Genomic DNA, 23,765 nt, shown 5'->3' on the forward strand with positions numbered 1-23,765 from the left:
ACATTTGAGTGATGGGATCCATATACTTAACCTTTTGGTTGGATATAAGACTTGAGAGTTTGGAAGACATTTGGGAGCATTCACAGGGTTTCTCAAATGAGACTGTTGGATGATGAGGTGAAAAAGCCAAGTCAAATTTATTATATTCTCACTAGAATGTGTGTTTTCCTCTGGTCCTCTACTTGTGACTGGTTTGTGATTCACCTAGTTTGGCAGTTATAGGGTATACAAGATTTGGGTCTGAGCCTGATAGTGTTCATAAATTCAAACATTTATAACTGGTAATATATCTTCTAGATATACTTCTAGAAACTTCTAGAGTGTGTTTAATCCAGCATGTTTAATAGTGAGAGCTGTATGCAAATGAAATCTATCCAATGACAATTCATTCTGTGTTAGGGTTAATAATTTCTATGAAAGTGGCTATTTCCTGTAGTCAACTAAATTGATTGCCAAAGTTGAGAGTTCTTAAAGCTTTACCAAATCGAGTACTTGCTGAGGTGAGAATAATGCTGTTACCAGCCATAATTGGTACATTATAACAGTAGTTGTATTTGAGCAAATAGAGCTGAAGTGTCAGAAAATTGGACTTTCTTTCAAAGTTAAAAACACACTTTCCATCAATCACAGTATCAAGCATATCCTTTAGAATTATAATTCTATTCTCCAAATAATAATTTATGACAGTGAAGATCTTAAAAGAGAATGAGGTGTTAGCCAATGTCATGTGGAAAACTCAAGGAGGAAAGGAAGGGAAGTTTATGAGATAGCAGGGACGACATATTTTGTGCAAGGATTCTGAAATATTATCTGTGGGAGGAACTAATGATTGTTTGCTCCTGGACTGTTTAATAATTTAGACTGTGGTAAGACTCACCCCTCTCTCAAATGCTCTGAGTAATCATGGGGCACGAGAATGAGTTCTTCTGGCACTGTTCCTGAGGTCTTGGAGAGTAATGTTCGACCAGGTCTAGAAGTTATCGGGCTACTTTCTGTGCCCTCCCTGAGGATGTAATCCTGGAAAAGTCCTTCTGTTACAGCTCTCTGGACACACCACCAATCAACTTTGTGTTCTCTATATATATCAGAAAAATGTTTTTTATTGGGCTCTTACCAGAATATTTTGGTGCTCAATACTCAGCAGTAGGTCAAGGTTTTACTTCTTCCCTCTACATTTTCTTAGATGGAAGATTTTTGTGATTTGCCTATACTGTTAATAACTTGTATTTCTTAGGTTACCTGTGCTAAGTGGTCAATGTCTGTGCTGTATCCAAGGACACAGGTAATTATTAAATGCTCTGTACTTGGTTCTTTAAAAATCCCTTATTTCTTTTTCTTTCTATTTTTCTTAATCTCTATTTATTTATTAATTTATTTATTTATTATTTAATAGAGACAGAGAGAAATTGAGAGGGGAGAGGGAGATAGAAAATGAAAGAGACAGAGAGCCTACTACAGCCCTACTTCATGACTTATAAAGCTTTTCTCCTGCAGGTGGGGACCAGGGCCTTCAACCTGGGTCCTTGTGCACTATGATGTGTGCACTTAACCAGGTGTGCCACTGCCTGCTCCCTCCCCCAGATTATTTTTCAAGATGATTTTATGAATGATTTTTTTTATGACTTCCATTATAGTCAAAGAATACCCCAGGCTTTGGGAAGCTGAATGACTCCATCAAAGATCCACAGATCAGTAGACTGATTGTATGCCTGCCATGTGTGAGGCCTGAGTTTAATTCCCAGTACCACATGGGAGCACCATGGATGGAACCAAGAAAACTCCATGAGGGTTTTGTGAATAGCTCTCTTAAATAATGCACTGCTTTGCCATATGTATGACCCAGGTTCGAGCCTGACTCCCACTATATTGAAGGAATCTTTGGTGATGTGGTCTCTTTATCTATCTCTCCCTTTTATTGTCTCTATCTTAAAAAAATCAGATAGGGGAGTCATATTTTGGAATCTCTGTCCTGTATCTCCCTCAGGTAACTCTGTTATCACACATGCACAGGGTCCTAGCTTCATCACCTGTCTTATGAACTACACCCAGCTAGTAAGAATATGAGCTGGAAGCCTCAAGTCCCTACAGGACGGTGTAGGACTTAAAACATTCAAGCTGTGGAGAGTAGATGGTCTCGACTTAAATTGGAGTTGTTTTAAGTCCTACACTGGAGTCATTTGTTGTACCCTCTGATGAGTTTCTCCAACCCTCTGTGCTACGATTTTCTGAGAGTAATAGTATCCCTTACCTAGAGGATTGCTGTCAAGAGTGAATGAAGTACACAATGTTGAGTGCTCAAGAGGAGCCTGGCAAACAGTGAGAGCTTCAGGGGAACATTGCAGCCATCATCATCATTACTAATTGTGAACTCACTCTGTGCCAAGAACTGTGCTGAGTGACCTTATGCAGGCAGGTACTGTTATGATGCCAACTCAAAAGGATGCAGAGCTGCTTTCAGACACAGTCTAAAGTCATACAGCTAAGTAACAGGAGAAGCAGAGCCCTCTAGCTCTGGAGTCTGGTCTTTTTAGCCACCGTGATGTTGCAGGGCAGTGAAGAATGTCCTGGCCTGAGCTTCTAGGAATTGGGTGTGCAGATGGCCCTCATCTCTATCACTATTCCCTCCATGCCCCAGATCAGAAATGAATACACTGATATTCTTGTCTTTTAAGTCTGTTGGACATTTACCTGTTTGAAAGCTATGCTTTTCTTTTAGTAGGAGTGGTTTGCCAAAGAGAATCCCCCCACCCCAGTAGAGACTGCTGATGCCAGCACAGCCTGGTGGCCCAATCCAAGTCACTTGGCCTCAAAGACCTCCAGAAATATTATCAATATACAATATTGATCATTCAGACTGTCATTTTGCTTAGGGGGTTATAATATCACCACACCAAAGGGGCTTGGGAATCACTGATAGGTGGCCTGACCCCTTACTCCAGTGAGTGTGGATCAGCTCCTATGGGGAAATGAAGTGGGAAGCCTTGAAGTCATCTAATCAGAAGTTATCTGACCTAGTTTCCAGCAACTGTGCACAAGCAGGGATACATCTTCATAATCTAGCTCACTGTCTGCTCCTCAATTGGCTTTCGCCATGCATTTTCAGACTTCCTTCTGCATTTGTGCTAACCACATACGAAGGAGAGTGACGGAGTGCATGGCCCATAGTGTATCCTCATTAAATTATAGCTCTTGCACATTACTATGTTCAAAGACCTGAGTTCAAGTCCCCAGTCCCCATATGCAGGGTGGAAGTTTCACCAGCAGTGGGGCAGTGCTGCAAGTATCTCTGCTATCTATTCTCACACTCTATATAAACAAACAAACAAACAAACAAACCACCAGGAACAGTGAAGTCTTGTAGCCACCAAGGTCCAGTGATAACTTTAATGGGAAGAAACTATAGTCATTTATAACCCTGCATAAATAATCTAACTTCTATGTCTCTTCCCATTCTTTAAAGTTATAAAATTGAAATTACTGCATTTATGATTATAGAAAAAGTGAATGTACAGTTGTCTTATGAAAGCACATGCTGAAATGGATTCTTGTGGTTCCCATGTAATCCTCACAAAAGCTGTGCCAGGCAGATACCTGTGGTGCTCACATTTCACTGACAGGGAGGTGTAGGCTCCTAGAAGGGCAGTCACTCACCCAAGGTTAGTATTACTGAACAGTGATGTGGGGTTGAGTCTCAGAGAGCCTGGCTCTGGCTCAGGCTGTTAGTACATTCTGTTGTCCATTTCCCAAGTGCAATTTTTCATGAAGACAGATTGAATTTGCTCAGTGCAATGTCCAAGAGGAGATTTATTTACCCTAACATAAGGTAAAGATCTACTGAGGGTCAGAGGAAGACATTTTAATACTTGTAAATTGGACACATTGTAAAGCTCATTGATAGTGGCCAGTGCCACTCTCTAATCCGTGGTTCAGAAGCGTGATACCTCACTGGTCTAAAGCAGGCTCTATGAGATAAGAGGAATCTGATGGCATGGGTGGGGCCTAAGAGCACCTTCAGGGCCCAAGAACTCTGACTGCCCACTTTCAGGCTTTCCTGGACCACTAGGCATTTGTCTTACCCTGCTAAACTTGGTCCTATTTACAGTTCCAACTCCCTCAGTCCACAGTGAGGGCTGTTCACACCCCTGTGGACCGGGGCCTGCTACTTTCTTGTAGAGTCATTATCTCTGTGTCCCTGGCATTCCTTATCAAATGGTCCTTGCTAGAAGCACTCACTTCTACCTGTTCCAGTCTTGATGATATTCCAGAGAGGGTAGCCCATGGCCCCTGCAGATTCTCTACATCACACTGCTAGCATACATGTGTGGACCCAGTAGGAGACCCCATTCCATCCACTGTGGCCTAGAGGCTCTCATAGCCCTGCTCCTTATCAGCAAGGCCAGGAATTTGCTTCCCATTTCCAGGACTCAGGATTCTGTGCAAGATCTTCTCTGCATCTGATTTTCTGTACACACTGGGCATACTTCATAAACTTTCTCCATTCATTTTCCCAGGGACTCCGGGGTTAAGCTGTTGGCTCCCTCTTGTGAGCTTTGCTGAATTTGTTTCCTTTCATAGGGGGAAAGTGAACCCCTACATTTATCCATTTTTCTGCCTGTATCATCCACCGGGACATGTATTGCTGAAGATACATGCATCTATGCACCCATAGCTTTAAGCACTATACTTAGCACATAGAAGACACATACTTAGAACACTTAGTGAATAAATGTATGGGGAAAACATTATGAATAGTCAGTCACTTTAAATTAAAATGTGTAAAGATGGGTTAATAGAGCTTTATATGGCTTTTAAAATGAAGTATTAGTTGATTTATTAAGGTAGACAGATCGTAAATGAGTTGAGTGCTTGCATTTGATTATGAAAAGGTATTTTTAATACAGATTTTCCTGTGTATCCACTGCATTTTAATTGCATGAGAGAAGAGAATGTGCAATAGAATAGAAGCAAGAGACATCATCTACCTACTGTACACATTTGCATGGTAATGGGGCAAGTGATAACATAGCTCTATAGACTTTTTATTTAACTCTATTAGTGCATTTGCTGTGTACATGTAGCTGCATCCACAGGTGCCAGATTCACTCAGGAATGTGAAAAAGCTGGATATTATCCAGCTTCTGGCACTTAGTGCTCCAAGTCTCTAGACACTACCCATTTGTTAGCACAAACTCATCAGGCTGAAAGATGGCCAAAGTGTTTTTTATGGTGGCATGAAAAACCAAAACCCATCCTATTCTAGGATGAGTCCTGGGATAATGGCTCCATAATGCCATATCTGGTTTGAAGATAGGTGTGTTTTAGACCTTTACAAGAAGGAAATTATCATAGATGGTATTGGCTGTTGTAATTGCTGCAAAAGTCTCTAAACCAAACTTGCTACAAATGTATGCAATGTCTTAGGATTGTGTTCAATTAAGTGGGTACTTCTTTTTCTTATTTTTATTTTTTATTTTATTAATGAGTTAGAATATAAAAAATCAATAAAACTACATTAAAACTCATAAATATTGCTCAAATCTTCTTTTCTCATCAGGTATATTCATAAAAATGGCATTTCCATTTAAAGTCTTTCTCTTTTTATATGTGATTTACTATTGATGTACAAAATTATGAAGTAACAGGGATATAAATTTTGTATCTTTCCTGCCACCAGAGTTCTGTATCTCCATTCCCTTCAATACAAACTGCAGTAGTTCTCCCAAGATCACAGATTTGTGTCGATGATTACTTCTATAACTTTATATATATATTTGTCCATTTTTCTATAACCCTGCCTTCTTTTCCTTTCTAACTCACACCTACTACTTCTGAGCGATCCCCAACCCCTCTCTTCTTCCCCTCTTCTGATGGAATTGGAGTTCAGAGTGATTTAGTCATCTTCCCCTAACATTTATTCCTCTGGGAGTATGAACAAAAATTACTTTATGGGGTGTAGAAGATGAAAGGTATGGCCTCAGTAACTGCTTCTCTGCTGGACTTGGGCACCGGCAGGTTGATCCATAGTCCCAGCCTGTTTCTGTATTTCCCTAGTGGGGTAAGGCTTTGCAGAGGTGAGATTCTAGGACACATTGTGGTATCATCTGCCCAGGGAGTGCAGTATAGAATTGTAGTAGCATCTGCAACTTGCTCACTGAAATTCTTTAAGATATAAAGCAGAACAAAATGTTTAATGAGCAGGAAACATGACGTATGAGCAGAGCAGATGGGAATAGGGATTTTAGCATGGATAGAAACTAAGAAGTCTATTTTAGGCATGATCCTAGGAGTCTACGACTGTGGTAATTTTTGCTAAAGCTTGATAGCTAACCTACAGGTGAACTAAAAATATTTTCTGGGAAGATGGTGTCAGAGTTGAGAATAGAGCTAGAAAGCTGAATAAGAGCAGAGAATAGGTCCCAAACTTGAAGAAAATATATAAATGCAATTTACTATTTACATGTCTATTTGACCCAGGGACCATATCTATCTATACTTATCATTGGAACCTGTGTAACCTCTCAGTACACATTAGTCTGAGCTCAGAGTTCATAGTCACAGCTGGGAACATTCATTTTTCTTAATTGGGAGGATTAATGGTTTATAGCTGACAGCAAAATATAGTAGTTTCTACATGTGTAACATTTCTCAGTTTTCCACATAACAATTCAATCCCCTCTAGGTCCTCCTCTGCCATCATGTTGAAAGACCTGAACAACCCCCCACCCCCGAGTCTTTTACTTTAGTGCAATATACCAACTCCTGTCTGAGTTGTGCTTTGTGTTTTCCCGTCTGTTATTATTTTTCAACTGTTGTCTATGAGTGAGATCATACCATATTTATCCTTCTCTTGCTGGCTTATCTCACTTAACATGATTCCTTAAAGTTCAATTCAAGATGAGGTGAGGAAGGTGAATTCACCATTTTTAATAGCTGGGTAGTATTCTGTTGTGTATATATACCATAACTTACTCAACCACTTATCTGTTGTTGAACGCCTGGGTTGCTTCCAGGTTTTGGCTTTAGAAATTGTGCTGCAATGAACACAAATCTTTTTGGATGTGTGTGTTTGGTTCCTTAGGATTTTTCCCCAGGAGAGGAATTGCAGGGTCAAAGAGGAGGTCCACTTCTAGCCTTCTAAGAGTTCTCCAGACTGCTCTCCACAGGGATTGGACCAATTTACATTCCCACCAGCAGTGTAGGGGGAATCCTTAGTCCCTCCCCAACCTCTCCAGCATTTGTTGCTGCTACCTTTTCTGATGTATGACATTCTCACAAGAACGAATTGATATCTCCTTGTTGTCTTTATTTGCATTTCCCTAACAATCAATGACTTGGAACACTTTTTTCATATGTCTGTCAGCCTTTTGGATCTCTTCTTTGGTGAATATTTCTGTGCATTTTCAGTGATACAAATCCAATTACAAAGAAGACTAAAACAAAAATAAACCAGTGGAACTATACCAAATTAAAAAGCTTCTGCACAGCAAAAGAAATCACCACCCCTTAAAAAGAATGAGAGACCCCTTAAAGAACGAGAGGTTTTTACATGCCATACATCAGACAATAGGCTAATAACCAAAATATATAAAGGGCTCATCAAACTCAGCAGCAACAACAACAACAATATCAACTGACCTCATCCAAAAATGAGTACAGGATATGGATAGATATATTGTGATATTGTGCCTTTATGTCAGTATAGGGTTTCTCTACTGCTATTCTCTGAGGGGCAATAGCAATGAAGATTTAAGAACTCACTGTTGTACATTAGTGACTCTTAGGTGAATTTTTCCTTAATGGTCTTTTTGTTGTTAAAATTCAGACCCAGAAGTGGTATGTCTCAGCTGGCAAACTTTCAGACTGGCCCTAGTAATTCCTGAGTACAGCCTTTTAGTCCTAGGAAGCTCTCCCTCAGCCCCTTTCTGTCCATGAGCCACATGTGTTTGTACTCATCTGTGGCTTGGTGAATTCTTGTAGAGATCCTGGTTTTAGATGGTTCAGCCTTCAGGTGACCATCATTGCTTTGCTAGTTGGTCTGGAAAGCAAAATGTAGCTGCTGCTACTCCACAGCCAGGCCTCTGAAAGTCCTCAGCATTCTATTTGTACAGTGCGGTACTCGTATTATGTGTGGGTACTAAATTAAAAGAATGATGAACCAATAATGTAAGATTTTATAATTTACTAGGAAGAGTCTGCTGCTCTATCCCCTGTGCCACCTCCTGGACCACAGATCATGCTTTTTATTTTAATATAAACTGTAATCTATTTAATTGTATGGCCAATCATTGGTATTATCTGTTGTCATACAACAGCCCCTCCCAGAACACAATGACTTAAAATGACAATAATGTTTTATTTTGCTCAAGAACTGATACTTTGAAAAACTCAGAGGAGATGGCTTCCCTCTGCTTCCTGATATCTAGTTTAGAAGCTAGGGAGACTCCAAGGCTGGAGTTGATTCTGTAGTTGGGTCTGGAATCAATCCTGACCACCTACCTATGATCTTCCCATTTTGGGGCCCCATACAGCTTTGTATCCATGTGGTAATTGGTCCCAGCAATGTGTTCCCCATTGAAAGGCTGTCACCTTGCCATAAACTAGAATCTCAAGTCCAGTCACTTCACATCAGTTCTGCCGATAGTGGAAGCAGACACAAAGCCTGCGTGGTTCAGGAGAGAGCAGACACTGCCACTACACAAAGAAGTCAAGCAGTTCTAGAAGACCTTGTAGGATGTAGGATAGCAGCAAGATTAAGGGAGGCTTTAATGACCTTGATTCCATACTCCTAGAGCATTAAAGAATAGGAAAGCTATCAAGGGAGGGGATGGGATACGGAGTTCTGGTGTGGGAATTGTGTGGAGTTGTACCCCTCTTATCCTATGGTTTTCTCAGTGTTTCCTTTTTATAAATAAAATTTTAAAAATAAATAAAATAGCTCCTGGATACATCCTGGAAAGTCCACCTTACTTGATTCGATCTTATCTTTATTAAAGATCTTGAGATGAGATCACTCTGGATCATCAGGGTGGCCATAAATTCAGTGGCAGGTGTCCTTACCAGAGTCACATGAAGGCTGATTTGACATGAGACAGGAGCAGGTGGTGCAGCCAATAGCCACCAGGAAACGAAAGAGACAAAGAGCAGATTCTTCTCTGGAGCCTCCAGAAGAGGCATGACTCCCAGAACCATGAGAATGTACATTGTGGTTGTTTCACACATCAGTTCTGTGGGAATTTGTTGTGCAAATCAGAGGACACTAACACTGAGGTTGTGTGTGACCTTTGCTAAAGCCCAGACCACCACAAATAGTTGTTCTCTCCCCATCTACAGTAACTATATGGACCTGACACCTTACACTAAGCATGACTGCAGTTTCCAATCTGTATTTGTTCTCTTTTCTTATGGCGGTGGCCTTGTGAGGGGTGCTGTCATACCTGCCCTTGCATTGCAGACCCTGAAAGATAGAAATCTTGACTGGCTGGCCTGACTTCTCCTGATAAAAAATAGGCTTGGCATGCAAACCTGGGCACATCTAGAGTATGGTTTATGTTTTCCACTTCCTTTGAAAACACTTACCATCATAAGCTACAGTCAGTGTGAGACAGCCAGGCACAAGCCCATGGGTTTGCTTACATAATGTTCAGTGACCATGAGAGTCAGTGTGTAGCCCGGAATGAATGTTTTTATTACTATGTACTTTTTCAACATATATATATTTTTAAAATGTTGTACTTTATACTGTTATATTAGGTAGAGACAGAAACTGAGAAGAAGAAAAGACACCTGTAGCACTGCTTTACCACTAGTAAAGATTTCCTCCAGGGTCAGGTAGTGGTGCACCTGGTTAAATGCTCACATTACAATGCATAAGGACTGGGGTTCAAACCCCTGGTCCCCACCTGCATAGGGAAAGCTTCTCAGGCCAAGTGGTGAATCAGTGCTGCAGTTGTCTGTCTCTCTGTCTATACCTCTATAGCTCCCCTTCCTCTCTCAATTTCTCTCTGTCTCTATCTAATAATAAAGAAAGAAAAAATAAAATAAAGAAAATAAAAATAAATAAAGTCTTTTAAAAAATTCCCCCTACAGGTGGGGACTGGGGCTTAAACCCCTGTCCTTGCTCATAGTCACCCCTGCTTTCAACTAGGTGAGCCACCACCCAGCCCCCATGGTTATGTTGTGTGTGTGTGTGTGTGTGTGTGTGTGTGTGTGTGTGTGTCTGTGTGTGTTTACCTCCAGGGTTATCACTGGGGCTCAGTGCCTGCACTATAAATCCACTGCTCCTGGAGGCTATTTTTTCCCTTTTGTTGCCATTGTTGTTTATCATTGTTGTTATTATTATTGTTAATGCTGTCACTGTTGGGTAGGACAGGGAGAAATCAAGAGAGAAGGGGAAGACAGGGGGAGAGAAAGATAGACACCTGCAGACCTGCTTCACTGCCTATGAAGCAACCCCTCTGCAGCCAGGGGGGAAGTGTGAGGGCTCCAACTGGTACCCTTATGCGGTTTGGTCCATGTGCTTCAAGCCATGTGCACTTAAGCGCTTAACCCATTGTGTTACTGCTTGGTCCCAGGTTATGTATTTTTAACCCATACACTGCTTAGCTCTAGTTTATGTTGGTTCTGAGGATTGAACTTGTGACCTCAGAGCCTCAGGCATGAGTCTTTTTGCATAACCATTAAGCTGTCACCCCTCCCTGAATTCACATTAAGTCAGTATGGACACAACCCAGAACTTCTCAGTTGTATCCTCTTGGTTATTGTAAGGTTTGTATCAACTACATAACTGGTACCTATGTTAGAGGAGCCATGATGTGGATGCTTTAAATTTTATTATGCACTAAGCCCCGTGTAAGTCATTACTTGGCTACTCTGATAAAGACCTAACAAAAAGGAAGCAATTTATGGATAGGAACACAGGCTTTTTGTTTAATGGGAAACGCTTTGAATTGGAATGTTTGTGTCAATAAGATTATGCAGTTTGACTAGTTGGCATTATCGACTAACTTTATTAAGTGGAGACTTTATTCAGTATCAATTAACACTTGGTTTGCTAACAGTAGATTCTCTGTGTTTTCTGTGAAAGGATGAGTTAGTGAGGGGAACTTCTAATCTCAGTGTAAGCTTTTTTGGTAGAAAACAATACAGTAGAGCTTTGACTCTTTCAAACCCACTTGCTAAGTACCCAGTGTAATCCAAAGTTTGGGACAGAATCAAGTATGTCTCACCCCCCCAACACAAACTAATGACAGTGTCCTCACTTGAGGTGTGAATATGGAGGTGTGTACTTCATGATCATTGAAGCAGTGCTTTGGGTGTCTTTCTTTTGATCTCTTTTTAAGTTTCACAGTCTAGCAAAAGAAAAATTGGTGGGAAGGCTATTGGGAGTGGTGGGGTTGTTGTCCATTGCCAAGCCCCAAAGAATAATCCAGGTGGAAAAAACAAACAAAATAAAGAGTAAAACAATTCACTGTATTGGTGAAAATTTTTAGATGTTTTTCTGGTGGACACATTTAAGAGCAAACAAAATCCCATGCTACCCTTATAGTACTACTTAAGTTTGTATAAGAGTTTTGTATCTAAGCCTGCTCCCATCTAGTCCATTCTATGGTTCTGTGCAAATACCTCCATGGGAAAGAGATGGCAGAGCTGATCTAATTTCCCCCTTTTGATTGAGAGTCAGTTGAGCTCCAGGGATCTGCTGGAGGTCTCATGATCAGATGTACTACATTAGCCCCCAACTTTAGAATAAGCAACAATGAACAATGCACAGCAGTTCTGGGCAACATTTGCCTTTTTCAGACTTGGGCAAGGTGCTGAGCCAGTGTGTCTGAGCTATAAGACAGAAGACTGGTCTCATTCTCATCCCACAGCTTGCTGACAAGTCTGGGTTGGCCAGTGTCACTGTATTCTAACCCTTGATGTACAAGACTGTTGTTTGCAACATTAAAATCTCATTTCCAAGATTCAAATAGAAGTATTGTCCCTCAGTAGGAAATAAAAGAAGGAAATGATTACCTGGTTCATTTAGTTATTACTTACTTGGGTTAAACCAGTGCCATGCCATGCACAGTTAGTCATTGGTTTAGAAATGAATGCATGGGTCAGGAAATAACTCACCAGGATAGCGTACCTGTTTTGCCATGCATACAACTCATTCTCAAGTCTCATCCTCACCACATTGGAGGAATGACCTTTATGGCTTCTTTAATTTGAATTCTCTTTTGGCATGTGGATTGCTAGAAAATATGGTAGCTATTGCTACCCTGGAACTGGGGCATTGGATAGTGGTGCTGGCAGAGGCCAATGAGAGGCAATTTCCCCTTGCTACCATATGCCTCTGGACTTTGTATAAGGAGAATGTACTTAATCAGTTTTTGTGGAAGCCAAGAAAAGTTAAACAATAAATGAGAAGCATGGGGAGATAGCACAATGGTTCTGCAAGAGAATCTCTTATGCTTGATGCTCCAAGGTCACAGGTTCTCCACCACCACCATAAACCAGAGCTGAGCAATGCTTTGATTATAAATAAATAAAGAAAGAAATAAACAAACAAACAAAGAAAAAAGAGAACAATCCACATCAAGAAAAGTAATAAGGGTCTGGGGAGTCGGGTGGTAGTGCAGCGGGTTAAGTGCATGTGGTACAAAGCACAGGGACCAGTGTAAGAATCCCGGTTCGATCCCCTAGCTCCCAACCTGTAGGGGAGTCGCTTCACAAGCGGTGAAGCAGGTCTACAGGTGTCTATCTTTCTCTCTCTCCTCTCTGTCTTCCCCTCATCTCTCCATTTCTCTCAGTCCTATCCAACAACAATGACATCAATAATAACTATAACAATAAAAAACAACAAGGATAACAAAAGGGAATGAATAAATAAATAAATATTAAAAAAAGGAAATTAGGGTCTGTTGTGATGAGAAACCAAAAGGAGACAGAGAGGGAGACAGAAGAGAAAAAGTTATATCCAGAAGGGAAGTTAGGGTATCCTGCATTGCTGTTTTTCAGGGACATTTACTTCTATCAAGGTTAAAGTGGAGATTTCAGGAGAAAAAGAAGTGGTATTTCCCTACATCTGCTGAAAATACTTTATGCACTAGGAAAAGAAGCTTGTTTTGTGCTTTTTTTCATTGACTGTTGTTAAAATTTTCGGAAGGCTTTGGCCGGCTGGGCTGGCTTCACGGGCGGATATCAGAGACGCGGAGACAACGTCTGGGCAGGGAAGCTGTATTTCTTTATTCAGGAACAACGATTCATAAACTAAGACAAACTAATCACCAAACAGAACTCTGCTGTCTCTTTGCGGTGGCGCAAGCACTCTTTCTTTTACTCTGGAACTCAGAAACCCAGGAACTCTGTCTCTCTGGGACTCTCTCTTACTCTGTAACCCTGAAACTCTCGAACTCAGGAACTCTCGCACTCTCGAACTCAGGAACTCAGGAACTCTGGCACTCTGGAACTCAGGAACCCTCTCCTGGGGTTCCTTGGGGCGGGGCCAAGCAGGCCTGCGAAATTAACAGGACTCATCCAATACTCTTGGCGGGGGAGGGCTAGAACAAACCAATGTAAAGCATACGACAATTGACATCAAACAAGCCTGGTTACTGCAGCCTCACCGACTGCAAGCTTTACGAATAGAGTATCATCAATAGAATATGATCAAGAACTTGCTTTGCTCCAGGCAATTATTATTATTGTTTTCATTGTTATTACCATTGTGGTTGTCATTGTGCAGGGCTCTGGGCCTGCACAATTTCACTGCTCCCTGGCTCCCTGTGGAATATTTTCTTTTAAAAAAATTTACCTCAGAGGGTAGAGAGAAAGGGGTTAGAGAATCAGAGAGATTCAATGCTGCTCCACTCCACTGCTCGTGAAGCCCCCCCATCCCCCCGCATGTACTCCCTCGTGGTGTGGAGGGACTTGAACATGGTGAAGTGCAGCCTTTACTGGATGATTTACCTCCCAGCTCCCAGGGCATGTTGTTAAATCACTGTATCGCTGTATCAACTCTAGGAAATGGACCCTTTAAATCTACCCCTTTTCCAGATGAGGACATTGAGGCTCTGAGAAAAACATTTGAGTAACCTTTCAAAATTTGCAGTACATTATTGAGCCAGGTTTAACACCTATCCAAATGTATGTCAGACTCCCCCCCCCCCCCGTGATACTTTGCAGACTGAGAGACCTCTGCCTTTTTAAATATATTTTATGTGTTTTATTATACTTTATGTTGAATGAGACAGAAAGAAGATGAAAGGGGAAGGACAGACAGAATGAGACACCTTCAACACTGCTTCACAGCTTATGAAGCTTCCCCCTCACAGGTGGGAACCAGGAGCTTAAACTCTGGTCATTATACATTATTAATGTTTGTACTTAACCAGCTGAGCCACCACCCAGCCCAAAGACCTCTGTCTTTATCCCTTCAAGCCCTTGTTCCATGCTTGTAGCATTACTGGATTGGTACAGATCCCACAGCAGGATGCATGAAGAGTGCTGCTCATCTGCAGTGTCTCCAAGACACATTCATTTCTAGAACTTTCTTACTGCCCACACATGAAGATGAATCCTTCTTCCTAGCTGGTATTGCACCATCCACACAGTTTATTAAGAAATTGTCTTCTCTTTTTGTTTTCTGATGGACTTTATTGATTCTTTTCTCTCATATTGGAAAAATCACTTATTAAACTTAGAGAGGTTAAGAGGCTTCACAACCAGCAAACTTAATTATGCCAGAACAAATCCTCTCAGTCCACTCTGCCCAGCTTCTTGGCTCATTTTTCACTGAACACTCATTGTTCAGAGTTGTTTTGAAGCTACTGTGCCAGCTTTGGTAAGTTCCCAATGGGTGGGCAAATATGAGGTTAATGCAGCTCAGTGGGGTTTAATAGGCTCTCAGAAAACCAGGCAAAAAGTCAAGCCTTAATTGTGCTGGGATGAGCAGGTGTTATTGAGAAAAGGAGCTTTAGTGCCTTGAGCCTGGCTTCACTCATGTGTGGTAATGAGGTTGACCATTCCTGCTTGGCAGAGTGGTGATGAAAATGCCAGATAACCAGGAGGAGGCCAGCAAACACCCAGCACATGTTTGCCATTGTCACTATTAACCTGAACACTTGGACAGTCACTCAGGAGTCCATTGCTGAAGTCCAGCAGAGAGTTGGAAGCTCTCTCCTTAAAGGAGTGGCTGCTGGAGTGGTGAAATCATATTTAAGTAGAGTGTGGCTGAAGGTCAATAGTGCTGGTTCCATTGAGCATCCCAGAAAACACAGGAGGCCCTACCCTTTCTGGTGGTGGAGACAGCCTTGCAAGAAAGAAATCACTAGGAAGACAAGGGGTTTGTGTTGTGAGACACTCTGTAAAGAGTGTTTCCCAAGGAAAGAGCAATGAAGGAATAACACACAAGACACTTGAGTCCCATACCTGTACTGCATTCTGAACAGAGCTCATTGACCTTTAGTGGCTGACTTCTAACATATTTGACCTGATCTCATTAGGGTTCAGAAGTCTCACATACTTGCAAGCCCTGTGCCCTAACTGGTCTGCACTAAGCCAGTAAGTATCCTTACTTGTCAGTGAAGAATGGTTGTCCAAATGCCCCCAAAATAGTGGTGATGACATGGTGACTGCTGGCTCCTAACTAGTTCCTGAGATGACCCCATAGCTGAAAACTTTCCAGTGATGGAAATATCAGAGAGAAATGTATGAATAGTCACTGCACGGAGTTTTCCTCTGTGTTCACAGCAATTTGAAAGTATTGTAAATGGGACCCACTGTTGAAGCAGGGAAATATCGCCATCTATTAATTGACATTTCTGATTATTTGTGTTTAACTATGAGGTACTTGTGAGAAAAGGGAGGGCAGCACAACTTCCAAATGTGGCTTTCCATCTTGGATAATTGACTATAATTTCTGTGTTTGCAGCTTCCCAAGATTGTTTATTTCTCCAGATGGTTTCTAAAAACTGTGATTTTTACTTCTTTTCAGTGGGTGAGCAGAGGTTGTCATAAAAGCTTATAGAGTCGAGGTTTCCCAATTAAATGAAAGCCTAATTAGTCAAAATTCAGACCTGTGGTGTGTTTGTAAAATTTAAATTAGCATTATTAATTTCAGCTAATTGTATAAATAGCTTTTCTAGGCAAATAGTAAGCTTTCTGATGCTGACATCTAAACACTGGCTTTCAGATTATCTACATTTCTAGTTTTTCATGGCAGTGTTCAACTTACATAATTCTCCAAGTCATATTCTATCAGTTATTTTTTCTCATGGAAGTCAGTCTTTACTCTTGCAACCTTTGTGCCATGTTTTGAAAATGCTATGAGAAAAGTTCACAGGATAGCATTGCTTGTGTTTTTACTTGAATGCCAAAAATAGCTGTATTATTTCTTTTTTATTGATTGATTTAATAATTATCGACAGACTGTAGGATAAGAGGGGCATAATTCCATACAATTCCCACCATTAGAGTTTTGTATCCCATCCCCTCCACTGGAAGCTTTCCTATTCTTTATCCCTGTGGGAGCATGGACCCAGGGTCATTATGGGGTGCAGAAGGTAGAAGGTCTGGCTTCTGTAATTGTTTCTCTGCTGGACATAGTCATTTACAGGTCAATCCACACTTCCAGCCAGTTTCTATCTTTCTCTAGTGGGGGCAGAGCTCTGGAGAGGTGGGTTTCCAGGACACATTGGTGGAGTAGTCTGCTCAGGGAAGTCACGTTGGCATCATGGTAGCATCCGCAACTTGGTGGCTAAAAAGCATTGAGATACTAAGCAGAACAAGTTTAATAATCAGGAATCTAAAGGTCAGAATATAGCAGCAGAGATTGGGGGGGTCTTCATTTTGGAAAAAGCTAGAAAGTCTATTTTAGGTATATTCCAAAGCCCCAGTATGATTTCAGTATGCCTTTTCAAGCCAACTACTTTTCATCAAGTTGCCTAGGCTTTATTTTTCATTAATATTTGTAAATGACAGTTCAAATTATATTGATCAGTTGCAAATCAAAAAAGAATGGCTATTATTCTAAAAATCTCCTGATATTTCCAGGATTTCTCCTCTTCTGAAGAATGAGAACTTTACCATACATTGAGCTCCTGGCTGCAGAATCTGTTTCATTTACTGAAATCTTCTGAAAGTCACGTTTAATCTGATATACAAATCTACAAGCATGACTTCTCACTCAATTGGCAATTAAGCTTTCTTATTACTCCCCTCATCATTTCCCTAATAAGGCTTGCAAATAAATTGGGGCTGGTGAAATCCCCCTTTGTTTTTGCTTTCACATTCATCCTTTTCTAGAAAGGGGCAGGTGAGGTTTTTGTTGCTGCCCCAATAGATTTTGTCCCTAAGAAGACCAGCAAAACCCATCACCTGTCTCGCCAGCCTGAATGAAGCCCCATGCCCATCTCTGGGCTGGCATCTGCGGGCAGCATGGGCACTATAACTACTGGGCTGGTCTTGAGTCACAAATCTCATGCTTGGTACCCACAGCCTATGGGTTGTGTAAGGAAGTGTGGTGGCAGAAATTAAGGGAAGTTCACCTAAGTAAAAGGATGCTGAGAAGGCAATGACATATCCAGTCCCCAAATCAAATGTGCTGCCTTTTATCGGATTCTAATGGCAGGAGCCTGGGGAGCCTCTTGACTTTATTCATACTGCTTTTGCTTCAAGATGGTCAGCACATATAAATTTTGAATCTGAAGAGTGCTCTTCCTGGCTATATTTTCTCTAAGGTTCATTAACAAGCAGTATTACAGAACCAATTCAAATGGAGCATGTTTTCAGTGCTTCTCTTATTATTAGCTACAGGGCTATTTTTTTTTGAATGTATAATGAAACCCATGGAATACTCCTAAAGAATGTGGTGCTTTCCCTTGAAGAACTAGCTTTGGGGGCCTTGCATAGCAGGAAGGGGCCTGGCAGTGCTGTCCATTGAGAGCCTGTGGTTCAGCTGCAGGCTGCAGTCAGCTGGAAGCAGTTGAAAAGGGAGAGAAAGCCTGTATGTGCCTGACTGTTAAAGAGTCTATAGAGGGTCAGTACCTTCACAGTCTGGAGCAGAGTGTAGGAAGATCATTTCCACTCAGATGAAGTAGGCATCCAGCCTTAGTGGGGCCTTTGCTCATTCCCAGGGAAGAGCAATGGCACATGGCTATTAGTAGTGGCAGGGCAGTGCTTCCAGAATAATGAGAAACACTTATCCTTTCCCCTGGAGATCAGCAAGACTCAGGTGCATGTGCACATTCTTTCTCTCTCTGTCTCTCTGTCTCTCTGTCTCTGTCTCTCTTCCTCATCTTCTCCTAAATAGCTATCATTATCATTTTCTCACTAGGACCTGGTAGAGTCCCATCATTTCCAAAGTCAGGACACCTGAGTTATGCTCTTGGCTTTGACACAAGCTATAGGACCATAGGTGTGTGCTTTGTGGCTCTCAGCCTCTTGGTGTGTGCTGATAATTGGGAGCGTTGCATCCCAAGCCAACTCATGTCTCAGATTGCCTTTATTTTTAAATCCCTAAATGGCTGGGATAAATAGTTGTGAAGTAGGGACTTCTGTCTTTAAAATGGCACCTCACTAACCATGGGGTTTTCAAAGTAAACCAAGATGCCTGATAACTTGGATATGAGAATAATTATATATTGCCTTCTTAAACTTAAAAACAGCAAGGAACCTCCCTCATTCTCTTTAAAATATGTATTTCTCCCAGTCCTGGAACTTCTGGGATTTTACTTGTTTTCCTTCATGCTTCTTTGATGCTGCATCTGCTGCCTTCAACCAAATCAATGCCACCAGTGCCACCTCACCATGCTTCCCTTTGGACTGTATCCAGAGACACCAAGACTGAGATGTCAACCCTCCAGATTCAGTACTCTGTCACCAAGTAGCAGATGCTACCATGACACCACCCTGACTTCTTGGGCAGAAGACCTTACCAATATGTCCTGGAACCTTACATTCCCAAAGACTTATCCCACAGGGAAAGTTAGAAACAGGCTGGGGGTATGGATCTGCTAATGTCCATGTTCAGTAGAGAAGCAATTACTGAAACCAGAACTTCCATCTTCTGTACCCCATAAAGAATCTTCGTCTATACTCCCAGAGAGGGATAAAGGATAGGGAAGCTTCCAATGGAGGGAATGGGATACGGAACTCTGGTGGTGGGAATTGTACCTCTCTTATCCTACAATCTGGTTAATCATCATTAAATCACTACTTAAAGTAAGAATAGCATATAAATTTTAAAACATGACACCTTACTTCACTTCTACTAAAAATTGTAAAAGAAAAGAAAAGAAAAGAAAAGAAGAAGAATTTTGCAAACATCAAAAACAAGGAATAGTAATATCTTGCCAAACTCCAAGAGGAATGTTCATGAGCCTTCGAGGTTTATGAAAGTGCATTGAAGGACAAACTATAGATATTATCAGTTACCTCACCACAAGTAAAGTTGTCTTCACCTCTCCAGAAGTTTCATAGAAGGTGCCTTATCTTTTGACCCATTTCTGTGCCCTGGATTCAAAATCCACTGTCAGTAGCAATTAGGAGGTAGACATTCCCTCTTCCCCACCACACCACCAGTGCTTCTTTTGAGTCAATGTAGTCTTCAGTTCTCTTCCTCCACACAGAGATGCATGTATATACATACTCCCACCTATATCTGTGCATGCACATACATACATACATACAGGCAATACATATGAACACATATGTATATACAAACTAGTAAGAGGCTTCCCCACCCCAGCACCTGAGCCAGCGTTTGAATGGAGCCTGAACACCATGTGTCTTTGAAAACACAATTCCCATGTAGAAACATCTGGAGGCAAAAGGAGATACAGGGAAGCATGCATAGCCACACATCTCTCTGTGGAATCTTTCTGTGCAGAGTGTGAATGATGAGGATCATTTCAGCTTCTGAAAGGAATTTGCAAGTGTTGAGGCCAAAGGGACATTCAGCACATGCCTGGGGACAGATTATCCCCTGAAGCTGCATCACACCTGAGTGGTCCTGTCTCTTCCTATGAATATAAGTGACACAGAGCTGATGGGGGAAGAAACAGTACAGATCAGAACAGGAATAGCATCCTGAAGATTTGGAGATAGTGTGATGCTGAAAATAATTGACTTTATAAATTAGCAGAAAGATGTTGACAACTGAGTGATGGGTGATAATGGGACAGGAAACAGTCATTGTGAATGTTCTGTGAGGTAGAATGGACTTTACCAAAGACAGGCCAGGCAGAGAATGAAAGGACATAGTAACACTGTCAGGGAACTCAAAGGGTGATAGCAAAATAAAACTGATTGTGCTACCCCACTAGTAAAAAATAAAAATGGGCTGGGGGTATGGATCAACATCTCAACTTCTATGTCTAGTGGAGAAATAATTACAAAAGCCAGAACTCCCCATGAAGAATTTTGGTCCATATTCCCAGAGGGAGATAATGTAAAGGAAAGATGACCAGAGGGCTCTAAACTCCAATTCCAGAGAGAAGAGGGAAAAAAGGAAGGCCATTCAGAAATAGTAACAGGTATAGGTATGACTTAGAAAGGAAGAGAAGGTAGGATGATAGAAAAAAAATGGCAAATATATATATATATATATATATATATATATATATATATATATATGGAAATCATAGTCACCCCATGTCTGTGGACTTGGAAGAACTACTGTACCTTCCAGTGGAGAAAATGGGGATGCAGAGCTCTGGTGGTGGGAACAGTGTAGAATTATACCCCTATTATCTAATAATTTTGTAAATCAGTATTAAGTCAGTAGTAGAAAATTGGCTCTAGACTCTGCAAAGAATTTGTACGGAAAAAAAAAAGTTGATAAGCAAAGTAAAGGGTAAAGCTGGACTGGTTACACAGCAAGAATAAGCACAGACCTTCCACCAAAGTCCCCTGGGAATGTAAACTTGTATGGTCTCTATAGAAAACAGTATGGAGATTTTTCCAGAGTAGATCTACCATAAGATCAACAACCACACTAATAATAGTAGTTATCTAGTATAGGACACAGAAACATCAATTAAAATGTCTGCCCCTATGTTCATTGAAGCTGTTTACAATAGCCAACATATGGGAGCAGCCTAAATGTCAGATGACGGGTGAGTGGATAAAAAGATGTGTCATATGTACACAGTGGAATACTACTTGGCTATGAGAAAAGATGAACCTGGCCATTTGAAATGACATAGGTGAAACAGAAGGGAGGTCATGCTAAGTGCCATTAGTCAAAAGGAGAGAAATGCCAGATAACTTCACTCATATGCACTACATAAGGAGGAATCAAAGCAAGGAGATAAATGTAAACTCTTGAAACCCCTTGTCCTCAACTGCAGAGGGGAGAAACTTCACAAGCAGTGGAGTAGTGCTGCAGTTGCCCTTATTTCTCTCTGCCTCTCTCTTCCTCTATATCTGTCTCCCACTCTCTATTAAAAAATGGGAAATTACTTCTACAGGGGGTGGTAGAGTCCTACAATGAGTCCTAGTGGTATCATATAGCTTCATGTGTATATGAGGACACAGAACATCATTTAGTCACAGCTCTCTGAGGGGGTTAGGGGCATTGAGACATGTCCTGTTCCCTCAGGCAGGAGGAAGGGTTGGATGGTGTAAGTTATAACCCTGACCTCAGCTAGGCAGGCCATGGGCCACCATGACTGGGACCCAGCCACACCATGTTTTTCACTCTGCTGTGGTCACTGTTATAAATGTGGCTGCTAGGAGTCTGTGCCCAGATGTGGAGCCATTATTCTTAGTCCTTTGGCACATTATAGTTTCTCTTTCAGTGGGGAGCTTCCCAAGGAGCACTCAGACCCCAGGCCAACCTCTCTGGATCAATCCAGAAGCAGGGGCTTCTCTTCAGAGTCTTTAGCACCTGCAGTCTGTAGTGTATGCTTTACATTTACTGATATTCATTGATTTTTATCTTACACTACCAGGCCCTGCATAATGTTTTCTACTCTACAAACTCGGTAAAACCAATGTACAAAAAGAAAAAGAAAACATTTCTAATTGACTTTGGAAGTGAAAACTATTTGACTGACTAGAGTGGATTGATGTGGAAGAAAATGCCAGCCTACAGAGAAACACCAGAGGAATTCCAAATGTGCTTTCAAATAGAGATGGGAAGGTAGGACTGGCCTGCCGGTAGTGTTCAGGTGCCTTCTTTTCACAGTTATTAGTTTGGTCTGAACAGCACCAAAACAGTCCTAATGGCCCCAGTCACAAGAGCTATTACAGGTTGTCTAACTTGGTTAAATTCTTTTCTGCTTTAAATTGTTAAAGCTGTAGCATTTCACGGCCTGAGTCAGGGCGCCTTGCTTAAAGGTCAGTCTCTTTCCAGAAATCAGTGCCCACAATTTAGGTCACAGATTCTGCTCAGTGACCTTGGAGAAGAATTACTGATAAGACAGAATTCAGGGGTACAGCTCTAGTATGGGTGGTCCCATATCAGTCATGCCAGAAAGGCAGAGACTGTGCACTCTTTACCATATGTAAAGACCCAGGTCTGAGCCCCACCTACCCCATGGGAGCATCTACAAGGGGAAACTTCACCAGGGGTGGAGCAGTACTATGGTCTCTCTCTCTCTCTCTCTCTCTCTCTCTCTCTCTCTCTCTGCCTGTCTTTCTTGCCCTCTCTCTTTTTCTTTATTGTTGTTGTAGTTATTATTGTTGTTATTGATTTTGTAGTTGTTATATAGGTCAAAGAGAAATGGAGAGAGAAGGGGAAGACGGGGAGGGGGCAGAAAGATACACACCTGCAGACCTGCTTCACCACCTGTGAAGGGACTCCCCTGCAGGTGGGCAGCTGGGGGCTCGAACCAAGATCCTCATGCCATTCCTTGTGCTTTGCGTGTCACATGCACTTAACCCATTGCACTACTGCCCGACTCACTTCGTTCTCTTTCTCTCTCTGTCTCTCATGCTCTATCCAGAGGAAAGGGTATAAAGGGAGTAGTGCAGTAGTGCTGGCACTGAGCCCCAGTGATAATCCTGATGGCAAGAAATCAAAGCAAGGCAGAAACTGTATAAAATAGGGTTGCTGAGGGGCAGGGAGTGTGGGGCTAGGGATAGCTCCCCAGTATAGGCACATTCTTATCAGGAAGGTGGTACTACCTTCATTTTACACTTTCTCATGCCTTTTCCCATGCCCCCCCCCCCCTCACAAAAGAGCTCAGAGGGTGACAGAGGAGGAAATAGAGCCTGGGAAAAGGGAGCCTGCCTGCCTGTTCTCAGTGAGACAGGAGCTCGCCTGCCATCTCATGAAGGGCATATAACTATTCCATGCACATGGCAACTGCTGAATAATTTATGTATTTTATTCATTTATCATGATGTTGCAATGTCTGAAAAGAAGTCTCTCCCACAAGTGTTGACATGAGAGCCCTTTTGTCACCTGCATAGAGTTGTCAATGAGCCTGAAGCCCACGTGTCCTATGGGGGAGTACTCCGGGTAAATGACACTTCTGTTAACAGAACCCCTTAAGGGAGGTGATTTTTTGACATTCAGAGAAAGGGGTTTGGGTGGTTGTGCACCTGGTTAAGGCACACACATTACCATATACAATGATGCAAGTTCATTCCTCAGATTCCCACCTGTGGGGGGTTGGGGGGAGGGTCATGAGCAGTGAAGCAGTGCTACAGTTATCTCTCTTTCTCTCTCCTCCCTACTATTGTTTCTCTTTGTCTCTATTTAAAAGAGAGAGAGAGAGGTGGAGTGGAATAAAATAGCCATCAGAAGCTATGGAGTTGTATTGCAGGCACTA

At 41.7% G+C, this 23,765-nt stretch overlaps 1 protein-coding gene across 3 annotated transcripts in view; it reads left to right on the forward strand.

Moving 5' to 3' along the window:
* The window catches only part of SGCD (sarcoglycan delta), a 423,227-nt gene that overhangs the window by 18,585 nt on the left and 380,877 nt on the right, over positions 1-23,765 (forward strand). For 2 of the 3 annotated variants that reach the window (XM_060198044.1, XM_060198045.1), the window contains exon 3: positions 1,235-1,282. The exons of the other annotated variant lie outside the window; for it this stretch is intronic. In XM_060198044.1, the coding sequence (XP_060054027.1) occupies positions 1,235-1,282 (48 nt within the window). The remainder of the gene's footprint in view (positions 1-1,234; positions 1,283-23,765) is intronic. 3 annotated transcript variants of the gene reach the window in all.

Source organism: Erinaceus europaeus, chromosome 9 (genome assembly GCF_950295315.1).
Source record: "Erinaceus europaeus chromosome 9, mEriEur2.1, whole genome shotgun sequence".
Lineage (NCBI taxonomy): Eukaryota > Metazoa > Chordata > Mammalia > Eulipotyphla > Erinaceidae > Erinaceus > Erinaceus europaeus.